This window comes from Porites lutea, chromosome 7 (assembly GCF_958299795.1).
Source record: "Porites lutea chromosome 7, jaPorLute2.1, whole genome shotgun sequence".
Classification (NCBI taxonomy): domain Eukaryota; kingdom Metazoa; phylum Cnidaria; class Anthozoa; order Scleractinia; family Poritidae; genus Porites; species Porites lutea.
In genome coordinates this window covers 14,292,954-14,309,321 of record NC_133207.1, presented here as the reverse complement: position 1 = coordinate 14,309,321, position 16,368 = coordinate 14,292,954, and the positions used below count along the sequence as shown (strand labels likewise).

Below are 16,368 nucleotides of genomic sequence, written 5' to 3'. Positions count from 1 at the left end.
GACTGATGTTATGGGGTGTCCCATCATGGTATAGGTGTAGTTAACCACATTATGGAGCGAGTGACTCTAAGCAGAAAACACTTGCTCACACTGTAAGCCATCTGCCATTTCTCTGACCAGACTACTAATTTGTTGAGGTCACTTTGAAGCACCTCGGCACTGCTAATGTTGTTAACAAACCCATATAGGACGCTGTCATCTGCAAACAAACCCAATTCTGAGGTAATTTGGAGACCAATGTCATTAATGTACAGTAAGAACATCAGTGGGCTCAGGACGGTGCCCTGAGGAACTCCTGAAGTTACAGTCACTGGAAAAGACTGTGAACCATTAGCAACAACTTTCTGAGATCTTCCGCAAAGCCAGGATTCTATCCATTTGATCAGTTGTCCGCGGATTCCTTAGCGATCTAATTTCTTGACGAGACGTTTGTGCGGGACCATATCAAATGCCTTGGAGAAGTCCAGCAATAATACATCAGTCTGTTTGCCATGGTCTAAGTTTCTGGCTATGTGTTCGACTATTGTAATAACCTGGCTTTCACATGAGTGGCCCCCGGCGAAATCCATGCTGGTAGTTGACAAGTACATGATGCGCGTCCAAGTGACCCATAATATGATGGAAGATAATGTGCTCCAAGATCTTACGGGGCAAAGAAGTGAGAGATACTGGTCTGTAGTCGCGGGCTTCTTTCTTACTGCCTCTTTTAAACAATTGGGTCACATTGGCACATTTCCAGTCACCTGGGAGAGGACCTGTTGTTAATGATTGATTGAATACTGTATAAATTGCAGAAATGGGGCAATTTCTTCCGCTGCTTCTTTCAGCACAAAGCATGAAATGCCATCGGGACCACTGGCGTTCTTTGTGTTGATATTCCTGAGCAAGGACACTATGCCCTTGGTCTGAAATTCAAGTAGGTCGATATCTGAAACACCATTGCTGTCCATATATGGGATCGTGTCTACATCTTCGTCTGTGAAGACCGCCTTAAATTGGTTGCTTAGGATTTCTACTTTAACTTGGTTATCAGTTATTTCAGTATTTCCAGAATTTAAAGAACTAATGCCCACATTGTCTTTTCTTTTGGACTTGATGTAGGTCCAAAATTTCTTTCCAATGGATGGTGAATTCTTCTTGTCTGACTAGTCAAGAAGACCTCGTACATAATCGTTATGTGCTACCAGTAGGCTCGCTCCGTTTCCAGGTTTTCCGTAACTCTTTACATTTCTTCCAATGTTGCGGATTTTGCGTCCGTTTAGCGAGATTATAAACTCTTTGTTTTTTCCTCATCAGTCTCCTTAACCCTTGGGTGATCCAAGGTAGGTTCCACCTGCCGCTGATTGTTTTGGTGGGGACATGGTTCTTGATAGCCGTTAGAATTATGCTTGTAAAGTGGCACCAGTTTTGTTCAACAGATCTGTCACGGGGTTGACTGGTTTGAAACTTGTCCCATGCTGAGATAATTTCACCCTTTAATAATTCACTGTCCGCTTTCTTATAAATATAGATTTTCCTTTTCACCAGTACTTTCCTTGTAGGTTTCACTTTCAAGTTCAGATCAGTTATAACAACGCTCTGATCACTTATGCCCTCGACAACTTGAGTTTAGCTTACAGAGTCAGGAATAGTTGATAAAACAAGATCCAGGATATTATTTCCTCTTGTCCGAGTCGGTTTATCTGTAAACTGGCTAAAGGAGTGCTGATTGATAAGGTCTAACATTGCTTCATTTGCTTCATATCCGTATTGAGGTGATGACTTTACGTAGCATTTGTATTCACCGTCTTCAATATCCCAGTCGATATCCGGAAAGTTAAAGTCACCAGTTATTAGCATATTCAAAGTGCTGCCCCCTGAAGTGGTTGAAATTAGTGATTCGGTCAATGTGTTGAATTGATTGGATCAGGGTTGTTGTTGGGTTGTCTGCGAACATATCCAACATGAAGGGTTTTGGATCCAGATATATTTATCTTGCCAAACACTGCTTCAAGACCATCAGTATGTAGCAAGGATGTTGGTGAAATTAGTAGGTCTTGCCGTGTGGCTACTAACACTCCTACCCCAGGTCCCAAGTCACCAACTCTATCACATCTTATTATATCATATCCCCTTTGGCCAAGTTCCGAGTTTGTAAATTCCATGTTAAGATGAGTTTCTGTTGCATTAACTACATCGGGATTATATTTCTGCACTAGCACTGCAATGTCAAGATGCTTACTATAACAACGAAGACTTTGGCAGTTGACCGTGAGCACCATTAAGTTCTTCCTCTTTGTGGCAGAACGAGATGGGCTTGACGAGTGTCTTGGAGGACCGATGACATCATTTGGCCTTAGGTCGGCTCCATTATCACACTTGGGTGACATTGATGATGATGTTGTTGATGATGGCAATGAGTGGTAATAATTCCGTATGGATATATCAAATGTGTCAAAAAGCGAGCTGGAGAAATTGGGGAGTCCACATCCACAACAAATCCATGAACAGGAGCTATTAGCTAGTGCATTATACACAATGTCATTTACACGACAACAACTTGTGTGGTACCAGAGATTACAGGAGTCCTATTGGAGACCTTTCTGATTATTCTTGACTGGTTTTTGACACACAATAGCTACGAAATATCAAGATTTTTATCATTGTGGTATATGGTTGCATCATCATCAAGGTCACGAGATTTTTAGGTGCGATTCTACTTAATGAAACAGCCGTTAACTTTGACGACTTCAGTCTTCATGTTTTAGAAGCTACCGTAAAATTCCGAAAATAAGCCCCGGGGCTTATATTTTTCAAAGGCCCTTTTTGAGGGGCTTATTTTTGGAGGGGCCTGTATTCGGAGGGGCTTATGTACGGAGGGAAATTTGCGTTTCAAAAATTGACTGAGCTAGCTTGTAGTGGAAAGGATATTTACCATTTTTGCTTTGTTTTACTTTGTATTCGAGGGCAAATTCCAAGTACAAGCCCCCCGGAGGGCTTATATTCAGAGGGGCGATATGACGGAGGGTTTTTTGCGTTACGATTTTGGGGGGCTTATAAATGGAGGGGTTTATTTCAAGTTACTATACTATTATTACTGTGAAAAACCAATCTGCATGGGATGTACAGTCAAAAAGCTGGCACGTGAAAGTGCTGGAAAAGCACATGCGATGAATATGGGGATAATTATACCTGGAAGAAAGCCTTTTTTCTTTTTACCAAATAAACTTGCCGAAAGAGAACATGTATGCATGAGAGAATCATGAGAGACATTTAACTGATCTTTAACGAATTTAGAGTCGCTCCTTTGTGAATATTTATGTGCGGTTATTATGAATGATTAATTAGTCGCTTTGAGTAGGCTAAGTTAATTTGCCTAGTGCTCTCGATCTCGATCTGTTAGTAAGCTTGGGCTACCTCTGGTTTTTAAAAGGGTTTATGCTTTGTAAACAGATTATGAGTTCTCAGAGATAACTAGATTATTTTTGGATTCTCCAGGTCGTCAAAACTTAAAAAACATCAAGGCATCATTTGATTGGTTGGCAAAATATTGTTTAGGCTTGGTCAAAAAGACAATTAAGAACTCTTTGTTGCGGTTTCGCAAAACCGACGCTGAGAGTGCCACGGACCAACTACCGTTCGCCTACAAAATTTCCAAACTTTCGGAAAACCTATTTTGATTCCGACCTTTTTCATGGATTTAAAGACCTTGCTGGACAATCTTCATGATGAAGTATCCTGTTCTGTGTGTATGTGTACATTCACTGATCCAAAGCAGTTGCCTTGTTTGCACAGTTTCTGTCTTCACTGCCTGAACGGTATTCAACGAACGAGCGGCATCCATGGCAAAATTACATGCCCCGAGTGCAGAAGACAGTTTCAAATCTCTGGAAGTGGAGATCCTAGCGAGCTTCCCACCAATTTTCGTATCAACAGTTTGCTAGATGTCTTGGCAATAAAAGAGTGCAGTACAGCTAACGTGAAATGCGGAAACTGCAACAAACGTAGCGCACAGACCTTATATTGCTTCCAGTGTTGTTCTTTCTGGTGCGAAGAATGTATTTTAGCACATAACATAATACGCACCAATAAAGAACACAGAACGCTGGCACTGAAAGATTTCCAAGATCAAGACATCGAGGCTGTGTTAATGAGACCGGCATTTTGTCGAGAGAAACGACATGAAAAAGAAGAGTTGAAAATCTTTTGCAAGGACTGTAAAGTCGCCATTTGTAGCATTTGTGCTGTCACACACCATGAAGGTCATGGAAAGATGCTTTTGGAAGAAGCTACAGATGCTCGCAAAACTCAGATCAACTCCATGACTCAATCTTTAATAGAAAAAGCACAAGAAAAACGAAAAGAACTCGAGCAATTCAACCAAAAGAGCACGGACATGGAGCTACAAGTAGCCGACTTTAAAAGCCAAGTGCAGACACATGTAGATCAAGTTATTGCAATCATCGAAGCGAGGAAACAGGATGTTTTTGATGCAGTGGATGATCAAGCGAAAAAATCACTGGAATCTCTCTCACAGAAAAAAGACCAAGTTGAAAATCAAGTGAAATTAATTGAATCGGCAATTGAACAAACTAAAGCTCTTGTGAAGCGAAGCTTTAGTATTGAAATCCTTGGATTCAGTGAAAAATTTGATTCAATGCTACAGGAACAGAGCACCCAAGGAAACCCTGACACTGAATGTATTCCTCGGTTTAGTTTCACTAAAAGTGAAAAACTGATTAACGTATTGAACAGCGAAGGGATAGGTAATGTAAAAATTGTTTTAAGCGAAACTGAAGCGCAACAATCAGAAGCTAAAGGTAAAGAAAGTAGTAAAGTAATTGCTGGGAATAAAGGGGCAAATGACACTCCTTTTGAGGCTCAGGTACAAACCAGGCGCTTCAGATCTATGCTGTCATTTGGACAATACGGTGAGTCTGTTGGAAAGCTTGAAGGGCCCTGGGGTGTGGCAGTGAATGATCATGATGAAATCGCTGTGACTGAGCTCGGTAACAATAGGGTTTCAGTATTTAGTAGTGACGGTACCCACTTAAGATCGTTTGGTAGGGAGGGTAAGAATAATGGTGATTTTGATTGCCCTAAAGGAATCGCTTTTGATAGTCTTGGCAATATTGTAGTGGCAGACTGTAATAACCACAGGGTGCAAGTCTTTGATAGGAATGGTAACTTTCTTAGTAAGTTTGGTGATCACCGGCTTATCTTTCCTGAAGGTTTATCAATAAACGGCAACGGTGATATTATTGTTGCTGATGTGGGTAACAAATTAATCAAGGTATTCTCTTCTGGTGGAAAGTATTTACGTAAATTTGGTGGAGCAGGTTATTTGGTCGATCCTATTTACTGTATCCAACACGGTCAATATTTTATGGTCTCAGATTATGGTGATCATTCCATTAAAATGTTTAATCTTGACGGAAGGTTTATTTCTAAATTTGGAAAACAGGGAAACAAGGATGGGGATTTCAATGAGCCTCGTTATTTGTCAGTTAACAAAGAAGGATTGCTAATGGTCTGTGATTCATACAATCATAGGGTTCAGGTGTTTGAACTGAGTGGAAAGTTTGTTACAAAATTTGGAAGTCAAGGTAGCGAGAGAGGAGAGTTTAAGAATCCAGTTTCTACAGGAGCCCTTAGTGATGGAAGGATTATTGTGTGTGAATTGAACAATCACCGAATCCAGGTATTTGAGCAGCTGAAGGGGTTTAAGGCCTGGATCAAAGGTTTGTTCGGAGCATATGAATGACTGGCAAAATCTCTACCTAGAATAGGAGACCGAGAAAAAAGGAAATCTTTCCCTCAAAGTAAATCTTGATGTTTTCTTGTGGCTTAACGTTTAATTATGGTCACGTATCATATCACGTGACCAAGAGTAGAAAATGAAGGAAATTTGGCGAAATGATGGCGAATTTAATTTGTTTGGATAAATAAATTGGCATTTCTGAAAGAGGATAAACAAACCTAACTTTCTACGTTTTTAATGAATGTACGCGAAGTTTAAATTAAAGTTTTAAATAATTCAAGATTAAATTTATCCATTTAAAATGAGTTTTTTTCTCATAATTTTTTCTTGAAGTGCAATGGACTGTCATTCCAAACGTAAAGTGTTAGAAATATTTAATACGAATAAGAAAAGTGTAATTGTTCGATTTCTTTTCTTAAACCGGCCACCAATTGGTCAATAATTTTGAATTTTTAGCAAAATGGTCACGTGACCTATGATGTGATTGATTAACACAATATTTATACTTGAAAATGTTAAGGACGATGAGTTCTTTATGTGTGCCAAATTTTGATTTAGCGTCACCATCAATGCCGAAGTTATAGCCAATAAGTTATTTTCAACAGGTGAACCTCTTAGTAGCAGGCCTTAAACTACTTGAGATGAATGAAATAATCTCGCCTGCGAATAAGGCCATCTCTCCTCGCTCCTCGCTTTAATTTGAGGGACCTTTCGCGAGAAACGTCTCTGCCGCGAAGCTTCCGAACAGCGGCGAGGAGGGAGGAGAGTCAGCTGTATTCGCAAAAAGCTTTAGAAATAATCCTACCTGTGATGTAAGACTTGAGATTCAGTTCACTATTATATATTATACACTTAATGTCAGATCCCGAGGGAAACAGTTAGTTTTGTTTTCCCAAGAGTCCTGATGTTTCCCGAGACGAAATCGAGGGAAACATCGGGACTCAAGGGAAAACAAAACTAACTTGTTTCCCAAGGGACCTGACATTAAGTGTTTTGTTATATTCCTAGATTTTCATTTCAACAGCAACCAAAGAATAACCGGAGCGAACCAAAAACAGTCGACTCGGTACTTAAAACAACAGAAATTTAATTCTCTAAAACCACTGAATGTCATTGAATGATTTACAAAAGTACTTCCCTTATATTATCTGCATCTTTTTCCTCCACTAGCTGCTGTTTTTCTTCCGGGAACTTCTGGGATAACTGGAAAAATCGTTGCTTTTTAGCTTGAGGCTTCGTGTTTGCGATGTTGTGTTCATGCACGAAAAAGAAAACTGGCAGTGTTTTTCCCGCATTCTGTCACGCCACTTTACAACATGCTTTGATCACGTGCTGTAATGTAGCCCGAGCGGGGTACATTGCTTTAAAATGTATCACGATCGGGATACATTTGATTTTAGTCAAGGCCAAGTGATCAAGAATCAACCAATGGCAGTCCCTGTTTACTTGATTGAAAGTCTAGGAATATAACAATGATCGTTAGATCCACAGTTCATGTTTCTGGAGGAAATCAATTTTGTGCGATTATTTTGTTTAGACATTTTGATATATCGAAATTGGTGTATGATATTCTACCTGTAAATATATTTTGTCTATAAATGATATGGATTTCCACTGTCGCGCAAAAGTTGAGTTTACGCCGGCGCCACCTTCCTCATATTGCCTCGATTTTATTTACGGCGTATATATATTGACTACATCCAAAAATAGCAATTAGTTGAGATATCATTCTCTAAAATTGTTATCTCACATTATTACTAAGGTGCAAACACTTTTTTTTGATATCTAGAAATATTATACTGTTCAATATTTACATACATTTTTGAAAGTGGGATGAATGTGAATGTGTTTTAAACTGTTCAATAGTTAAGAGAGTTTGAGTGATTCACAATTTTGTGACTAAACGGGTTATTTTTACCTACATTTTTTCAGTAGTAACAGACATACATATTTCTCAAAAAGCAAAATACTATTCCCTGTTAATAACCCAAGTGAACAATTTTTCTGTCTAAATAAACAACAGTGTAAATGCTATGTATATTCACGTCATGGTTCTAAAGTCAAGGGTGGATTTAAGGAGGGTGGGGCGAGGAGGCCACGACCACTCCCTTTTCTTTGAAAATTATTTTGCATCATTTTTATTGACAAATAAAAAGTATCATTATGTAGCTGGCAAGTGTACCGGCTACCCCTTTCCGAATTTTCTGGATCCGCCCCTGCTAATGTGTGCAATAACGTGCACCGGAAAGTCCACAATGCCACTTAATAGCCTTGCTACTTGTGTCACACGCCTAAGAGAAAAACTAAACAAAGACAACAGTAACGTTGGAAATTGGTGAAGGCCGCCTCTCCCCGTATTTCTCTACTGGAAACCTTTCCAAGAGGGCTACAAGCGAACTCCCTGTGTGAGGCTTTCCGTCGAGTTGAAATTTGTATTGCGGCCGATTTACGAAGAAATCCACACCAAACTTTTAGATACTCATATTTATTTCAAGTTCCCTAGTGCGGCTAGTGCGCTTTGAATTTTTCACTTGGTAACCTGCGATAATCCTGGACAAAAGTAGTCGGGAAGGTTGGGGATATAACGAAACAATTACTTGCACAATTAAAATTCTTTAGTTTTGAACAGCATTGGACATAGATCGACTGCAAAACAGTGTTTTTTTTTTCTTCTCAAATTCCATTTAGCGTATTCATAGAGAGAGTGAACAAATGAAATCTGAAGTTTTTAGCGTCTACCCCCAGTTTTCGGCCTGGCTCCAGACCTTTTAATTGTTTGACTGCTCGCGCGGCGTTTTCAATACGCAAAAATACAGAGTCTTTTGCACTCTACATTGGGCAAGGGGCAGAGGAAATAAGGACAATTGAAACAACAGGAAGGTTAAAGCTCTCTCATAGTTCCCTCCAGACCAACATGTGCGAAGCCTTTATCCGTTTTCAGACTGAAACGATACAAATACCATACCCTTCGGGGCGGCACATACCAGTATATGGCTAATATAAGGGAGTACCACCCTGGGAGTTTGCTGCAAAACGAGTTGCCCTGATAGCGATATTGCGCGTTTTACCACCCACGAAAAAAAGCTCTTGTTCAGTCTTCTAAAAACACAATTACGCCGCATACTTCCAAGTTAAAGTCAATACCTAAATACCAATTTTTAAAAATCTTATATCTCACTTTGAAGCAGGTGAAACATAATTCACTACGTTGTGCCGTTCGCAATAGCCGAATTAGGTCATAAATGTCTTGAACTAGCAGCCACACTAAAATATGAACCCTTAAACAGCTGCATCACTGTACTTAGCGTTTGAATCATGATGATATTTAAATGTTATACTTCTAAACTCCTTTAGCCGTAATAAAAGGCGGCAAAATTGTAAAGAACCAAAAAGGCGGTCTCAAAGTGCCCTTGTTTGACCTTTAGCGCAGCAAAGTCATATTTAGATGCCAAACTCTCATTGGTTCCTAAGCATCAACTCATAGTACCTCCAACTTTATTGGCCCCTGCAACACACATCCATACAGACAAAGCCACAAAGATACATACGCTCTCACTACTGATATATGAGCTATTTTTTCAAAATAGCTCAAAAACGAAATGCCAAGGGTCATTGCAACGGGGGAGGGAGAGTGGAAGAAAAATCCTCACCAACTGCATTTTTATTTTATTGACCATACACTGTGTGACAACAGGAAAGCCATCAATTAGCTCGAAGAGATGAATGTTATGTTCGAGTGGCAAGAACATCTATGTCCCCTTACTCAAGTATAAAATTCTTATGCTTATCTTTTCGTCATCATGTCCTATTTATTTTTGTTCGTTTTGCGAGACGCGTTAGAAATAAAACCGATCCCTACTGGCTACCACCGTTGAGTTTATCGATCTTATTTGAGAATATTTTTTTTTGGTATAAGAATTTGCTAGCAACAGGCAGCAGTTATTTACGTGTATTGAAGCAGCTGAGTTTGTCTTGTCAGACAATTTGCAGGAGAAAGCCGGCTTATTTACAGAGATTACAGGTGTGAACCAGGCTGCCTAGCTGGAATGTCATTTTATTTGTAAACTTCACAGATGAAAATGCACTTGTCTCAGTATGACAGTCTTATTTACAATATAACGGGTACATAGAGAATACTTCATGGAAAGTGCTGGCGTACGGTATTTACGCACGAGTTGTTGACGTATCAGAAATCGAACGAGTGAGCGCAGCGAACGAGTAAGATTTCTGATACAAAAACAACGAGTGCGTAAATATCGTACAAAGCACTTTCCATGTGGTATTGTGTTTATTATATACATACCGAGACATTCATCATTTTGGCGGCCTTTTTATTTTAAATCTTTCAAAAATGCTTATTTGCCGCTACACACTTGCCGCAAAATGACAACGAAAACGAAGTACCAGCTTTTTAGTAAAAACGTTTGTTAAAAACATAAATGACGGTAAGGATATGAGGTAATCCAAGAACTATAAGTAATCTTAACTGTTTGTTGTCAATGCACAATTGAAAATGAGTGAATTTAAGTAAAATGGCCGGTTTCAATATAAGCTTAAGCTTAAATGAAAGGCAAAGTAGCTCCGACAAAAAGCACAACAAAAGCTTACGTCTCGTTCTGTTTTTCCCTTTCCGCTGTTGTTTCGCCGGCTCTCTACCGTTTTCTTTATCGACAGTGAAACAAACGAAACTATTCCACTCCATTTCCGAAATGTTTTTCACTTTTGTAGCGAGAAAAAGCCTTTGAGTAAAACTTTTCTCGTTGAATGTGTGCGAAGCGGCGCTGCAAGCTGCAATAAAAGGCGGGAATTTTGGCGCGAAACTCACACACCTCTGTGGCCTCTGATTGGACGTATCATTTTTCTCACACGTGAAAAAACATCGTTCGCGATTCTGATTGGACGTATCATTTTTTTCACGTGTGAAAACCATCGTTCGCTCCTCTGATTGGCTAGAATTAATTAACGTACGAAAATTTACGACATAGCTTTTTGGTGAGTATTTCTCAGTATGTATATAATAAAACATTATTCTGTACCGCTTTTGTTTACATATATTTAAAGCAAAACACAACTTTGAAATCTCGTGTGTACACTACCCTACTGTGTTAGAAACAGCTGCTTCCACAAGAACCAAATAAAAATCTGCTATACGAGAACTGTCACACTGGGAGAGAAGCTAAAAACCTGATAAAAGGTTCGAAGGGAAACGCGCACTCAAAACTCCAATATGGAAGCGATCTTTCGTTACTTTGTAGCGCTGACTCTGATAGTTCATGCACTGGGGCACGGTAGATTGATTGATCCTGCGAGCCGAAACGCCGCCTGGCGGTACGGTTTTGACAGGTGACTCAGGTCACGGATAACGAACTCAATTGTGGCGGTTTCAGCACGCAGTGGGATAAAAACGGTGGGAAGTGTGGCGTTTGCGGTGACCCATATCATTTTAAAGAGGGCGAGGCTATGTACACACACCCTGGGAAATACGCCACAGGTACCATTACCAAGACTTACAGAGAAGGCCAGGAGATTGAAGTCAAAGTGGACGTTACCTCTAACCACCAGGGAACTTTTACATTCAGTGTGGGCCCGATCGGAACACCACCTATTACCCAACAAAAGCTGGCACACGTTTTAAAGACATGGAAGATCAATTCGAATAAAAATGAGGTGTTTGCGATCAAGATGAAGCTTCCGAAGGGGCTGACATGTGATCACTGCGTGATACAGTGGTGGTGGCGCGTGGCAAACAGCTGGGGATGCGATGGTCCGAATGACTGTGGCATGGGCAAAGGAGAACAGGAAACATTTGTCCACTGCGCAGACATCAAGATCATCAATAGCGATGGAAACGTTCCAACGAATCTCCCAACAGACGCCCCGCCTCCTACTACCCGAGCCCCAACACAGCTGCCTACACCACCACCGACCAATGCTCCCCAGCCTGGGGGATGTGTTGCTATAGGAGCTCACGCTGGTAGCGCCTCCAAGGATAACTGGTGCAAAACAAATTGCGCCGTAGGTTATTGCCCTTCTAATATGTGTTCCTGTCCTTAGAATAGAGAGGAGGAGTGTGACGTCATGTTACCATGGTACCACAACTTCTGGATCACAACAATGACGACGACGGTAGCCTCCCCGCAGGCTGGAGTCCCCACTAGAGTGGGGCAGGAACGCGTGACGAACCCCTAAGAACGTCTGCGGGGGAAGCTACGACGACGACGGCGACGGTAACGAGAACAGGAAAAAGCAATAGGTTTAATAAGAATATATGCACGTGTATCACGCTTTATTATACCTTTCTTGGCTACCATTACACGATTGGTACATGAAAATTCCTACTTTCAAGCCCCCGCTATATGGAGTAGGTGAACATAACGCAAAAATTTTGTTTTCCTCAGTTTCTAAACTTAGATAAGGTCCTTTCGGATACAACATTTGGCAAATTAAATGAAATTGAATAAGGTCGATGAAGTTTGAAACAGTGCGAACTCACTTTTTAATTGACGTTTTCGGTTTGTTGTCATCCAGAAATTTTACTACCATGGCAACTTGACGTAACGACTTCTCTCTATAGCTTGACATATTAAGGGGATAGCTGTAGACGGACAACATGATCTAAACGATAATAAACCATTATCTGAAGTAACTGGCTGTTGTGTGTTTCATAAAATATGCTCAACTATTCCGCAAACTAAACCTAAAGATTCTAAGTGTGTAGACCCCTCTGTTGTCACATGTAACCCAGCACTTCCAGATTTCTAATATCTTACGCAAGCATTTTAACTCTCTTCTAACCGCTGCAAAGACGTCTTTAAGCAACCGCCTTTTGTTGCTTACAGACGTAGCCCTAATCTTCTTGACCTTTTAGTTAAAGCACAATTACCCATTATGACACAGACGTCCAGTCGACAAAACTAACATTAAATCTAAACTCACTACTGTTTCTGAACACTTTCTCTCTCACTCTGACCATTCTCACACTGACATGCAGTGGGAGTTAATCCCACTAGAGAAAATTCATTCTTCACGTTACTCAGTCCGGAAGGCGAGGGAGTCACATTTGATAGATAACCTAATGGCCTAAACCGCCGTGACGAATTATTGTAATCCATATCCTTATTAGTTTTCCTTTTCTTTTTTCTGTTGTACGTAATTTCCGCCTCTCCCTTTTAAACCATTTTTATTACGACATTCTTCATCTACTATGATATTGTAATTCCTATCATAAATTCAGTAACATCTGTAAACCTGAAGAAGGCTGTATTGCCAGCCGAAATATTGTTATGAAAAAGCAATATCATGCCCTCTCCCTATTATCCCTTTAAGTCTCTCACGGGAAGAGGGCGTTATTTTTTTCCCCATTGGGGTCGCATTTTCACGACTGAATTGACTATTATGGGGTTGCTTTTTCATTAGAGTTCTAGAATGGGGTCTCACATTTTCGAGATTTGGGGGTTCAGAAAATTCACGTAGGTAGGGATTTAAAAATGGAACGATTAACACTAAAAAACGTGTAACCTCATTTAACCTCAATTCATTTCGGTATGACTTATCTAAAAGGCTTTATGAGGTAGATGCATAAACAGAAAGTGACTACGTTCAGATCGAGAAAATTACTTTTCTTCAAAAGTGACTTAGATAAGGTCTATAATTGGCCACAGAAAAGGCTATAATGGAGTAGGGGTTCTGAGAGGCCAGCGGCTCAAATCCAGCAAAAATTAACCCAAGTAACACCCTAGGGAGCAGAATATGTATGCAAGTTTAAATTAGGAGCCCATGATACGATATTCAAGTCAAAATGTCATTCTAGTTACAAACGCAATCAGAGGCAGGACAGTATCCCGCTGCACAGTTAGTAACGCACCATTGATCCATACCAGGCTGACCGGCATATGCTCCTGCAGACTTACATCCTCCTGTTGATGACGTTGTAGTAGGGAGATTTGTTGGCCCTTCTTTTGAGGGTCCTCCAGTGGAGGGGCTCCGAATGGAGGGCTTCTGCGGACTCCCTGTAGAGGGTACCTTAGGGGGTAAGGCCGTAGCGGTGGAGCTTAAAGGCTTTTCCGTGCTTGGTTTCTCTTTTGTTGGCACAGGACCTCCCCCTGGTATAATCTTGATGTCTGCGCAGTTCACAAATGTTTCTTGTTCCTTTCCCCAGTTGTTTCCCACTGTCCACCACCATTGTAGCACGCAGTGATCACATGTCAGGCCTTTGGGCAGCACGAGCTCGATGAGATACTCTCCATTTGCGGATGACTGCAACTGCCACTTGTTCGAACCATCGGGTTGCAACAAGACGTGTGTAAGCTGTTCTTGGGTGATAGGGCGTGTCTGGAGCTTACCCACACTAAAACGGAAGTATCCCTTATGATTGGCAGTGATCTCTATTGTCACCTGAATTGTTTCTCCTTCTTTATAAGTCTTGGTGGTGAAATCATCACTAGCATACGATCCGGGGTGGACGTACTTAGGGTTTGCTATGTTATATTCGTCGCCGCAAACGCCGCATTTACCACCATGCTTATTCCACTGGGCGCCGAATCCCCCACAATTCAACTCGTTATCCGTGTACTGCTTCGGACGATCGGGAAAGACTCTCCAGGCGGAGTTTCTACTAGCAGGGTCCATCATCCGTCCATGTCCAAGAGCCAAAGCGATCACTATTTTCGCGACCAACAAAAAACGAAAAATTTCTGTAACATTCATTTTACCTTCAGTCTTGTGTTCGTTTTTGATGCAAAAGTAAAATTTGAAAAATGACCAAGCTTTTATGAGTTACCGCCAACTGCCAATGCCGGATTAGATTTTAGCAATGTGCCATCACTTTTATACCAAAAGCCCCCGTGATGAGGTGTACGTGATGACTAATGAGTCAGCAAAAATGCCCCACCCAATGCCGCCCACAAATTACTTAGTTTGGTCATACTCCTGGTAACGTCAAGAAAGCTTAAGTTCTACAATATATAATTTTACAATATATTACTATATTGCTTTTATTCATAGTATTGTTTCGGGATATAGTGCAAAGGCCCCGCGACACTAGCGCAATAGCGCACAAATCATAATATTTACATTGAATAGCCCGAATAACAAAACTTATTCCGTCTATTATTTACCCGGCGAGCGGCGTCCGGCATGGGAAAACCACTTCATGCTCGCAGATAAAAGTCATTTTGAATTTCTGTAAAAGTGTGTAAACTATTTAAGAATTTGAAGAACACTTGAGAAGTGTTTGGGGTGCTTCCACAAACCACGAATCCACTAGACGGTTGGTTTCTTTGAAGTGGTCTAATAAATTCTCCCTTTGCAATCAAAATTACAGCTTAGCGAACGAACTTATGAAAAGAAAACTATATAGGACTGGTGATGATTCAGCTGAATGATACACGTTATCCTGGACGGAACGTGATCACCCTGCTGTTAGCGGTTTATACCAGACAAGTTCCGACGTTTATAAATACAAATTTGGTTTTGGAAGAAGTGGCCACTTCGCATGCCAACGTCCGGATATTGATGGATCGGAAACAGGACAAATTATGTACGGAAACAAGCCATATGGAGCGGTTTTCACTTGACTGTCGAAAGTAATTGAGGAATTGGTTTGGTTTTGGTTTTACTACGCCCTTTGGTTGGCTAGTGTATTTACTTTGGTTTTGGTTTTACGACAGTCAAGTGAAAACCGCTCTATAGAATAGACTTTCTCAAAGTCCTTCGCTTCTCATTTCCGGTTCCGTAGTTGGCCTCAGCGCGAACGACGAGGTTTCGCTCTTTGGTTCGCTTTTGCTGCAGAAAAGATAAAAAATCTACCACTTTCGCTTCGCGCTCGTGAAAAAATTTGAGCTCGACTTGTAAGCAAGTCTATATATAGAATTGCCGAGTAGGAGGCAAATAGAAAGGTGACTGATATTTTGTTTCTTTTGTATTGGCCCTGATTCTAATCTCGCTTTACGGACACCCGGTTAATACAGACACGTCAGTAAAATATTACGGACAGTGTTCTTTGTACTGGGCAAAGCCCTAATAGATGGTTTTCACAGTGAAGTCATCAAATTAGCGAGGTTTTACGAATTCTTAATATTTACACTAGGTTGAAGATAAACAAAAACAGTAAATCTTTCTACAAGTTTCCATTCCCGTAGCACGTTTCATTTCGAAAATACAGCAATTTTCACAATGCGTGACAGTCCAAATTAAAATAGGAATGCTGTCTCTAGATTTTCGGCAGTATAACCATTTCAAGTATTAGAAGATATGTTTATGCGCACGTATGCTAGTTCTCGAGTGAAAAAAAAGAGCTTTTATAGAAAACGTGAACTCCAGACTTTTTTGTTGAGGGGGGCGTAAGGGGGACACGAATACCGCAATACCGCACATGGTAGCGCGAGAATACCGCAACACCGCATCAAAATTTAGCCAAATACCGAAACCGCAGTTACAAATGGGAAAACGTTGACGTTGTCAATACCATAAAATCCTCCTTTCAAATAGAAATAATACTTTTATGTCAGTGTTTCCAAATCATGGTGCGTCGATGTCAAGTGTACGATAAACATAAGATCATCGCACTCGTTTAACATTGTTCCTTACATGTAAGCGTTTACGTAAATGATACAACAGGAGTTTTCTAG

At 40.6% G+C, this 16,368-nt stretch overlaps 2 protein-coding genes and 1 pseudogene across 2 annotated transcripts; 2 read left to right on the top strand and 1 right to left on the bottom strand.

The window, feature by feature from the left end:
* The first annotated feature begins 3,491 nt into the window (after positions 1 to 3,491).
* Positions 3,492 to 5,743, top strand: LOC140944476 (E3 ubiquitin-protein ligase TRIM71-like). The gene has a single exon (XM_073393615.1). The coding sequence runs from the start codon at positions 3,674 to 3,676 to the stop codon at positions 5,741 to 5,743; it is 2,070 nt and encodes a 689-aa protein (XP_073249716.1). The 5' UTR covers positions 3,492 to 3,673.
* A 5,193-nt stretch (positions 5,744 to 10,936) lies between these two features.
* Positions 10,937 to 11,999, top strand: LOC140944993 (uncharacterized; annotated as a pseudogene).
* Positions 12,000 to 12,903: 904 nt separating this feature from the next.
* Positions 12,904 to 14,474, bottom strand: LOC140944988 (uncharacterized). The gene has a single exon (XM_073394106.1). It carries the CDS (start codon positions 14,444 to 14,446, stop codon positions 13,547 to 13,549), a length of 900 nt encoding a protein of 299 aa, XP_073250207.1. The 5' UTR covers positions 14,447 to 14,474; the 3' UTR covers positions 12,904 to 13,546.
* Positions 14,475 to 16,368: the final 1,894 nt, after the last annotated feature.

What these genes read in the sequence shown, in the direction of transcription:
- LOC140944476 (XM_073393615.1), top strand. Translation starts at nt 3,674, where the DNA reads ATGGATTTAAAGACCTTGCTGGACAATCTTCATGATGAAGTATCCTGT.
- LOC140944988 (XM_073394106.1), bottom strand. Translation starts at nt 14,446, where the DNA reads ATGAATGTTACAGAAATTTTTCGTTTTTTGTTGGTCGCGAAAATAGTG.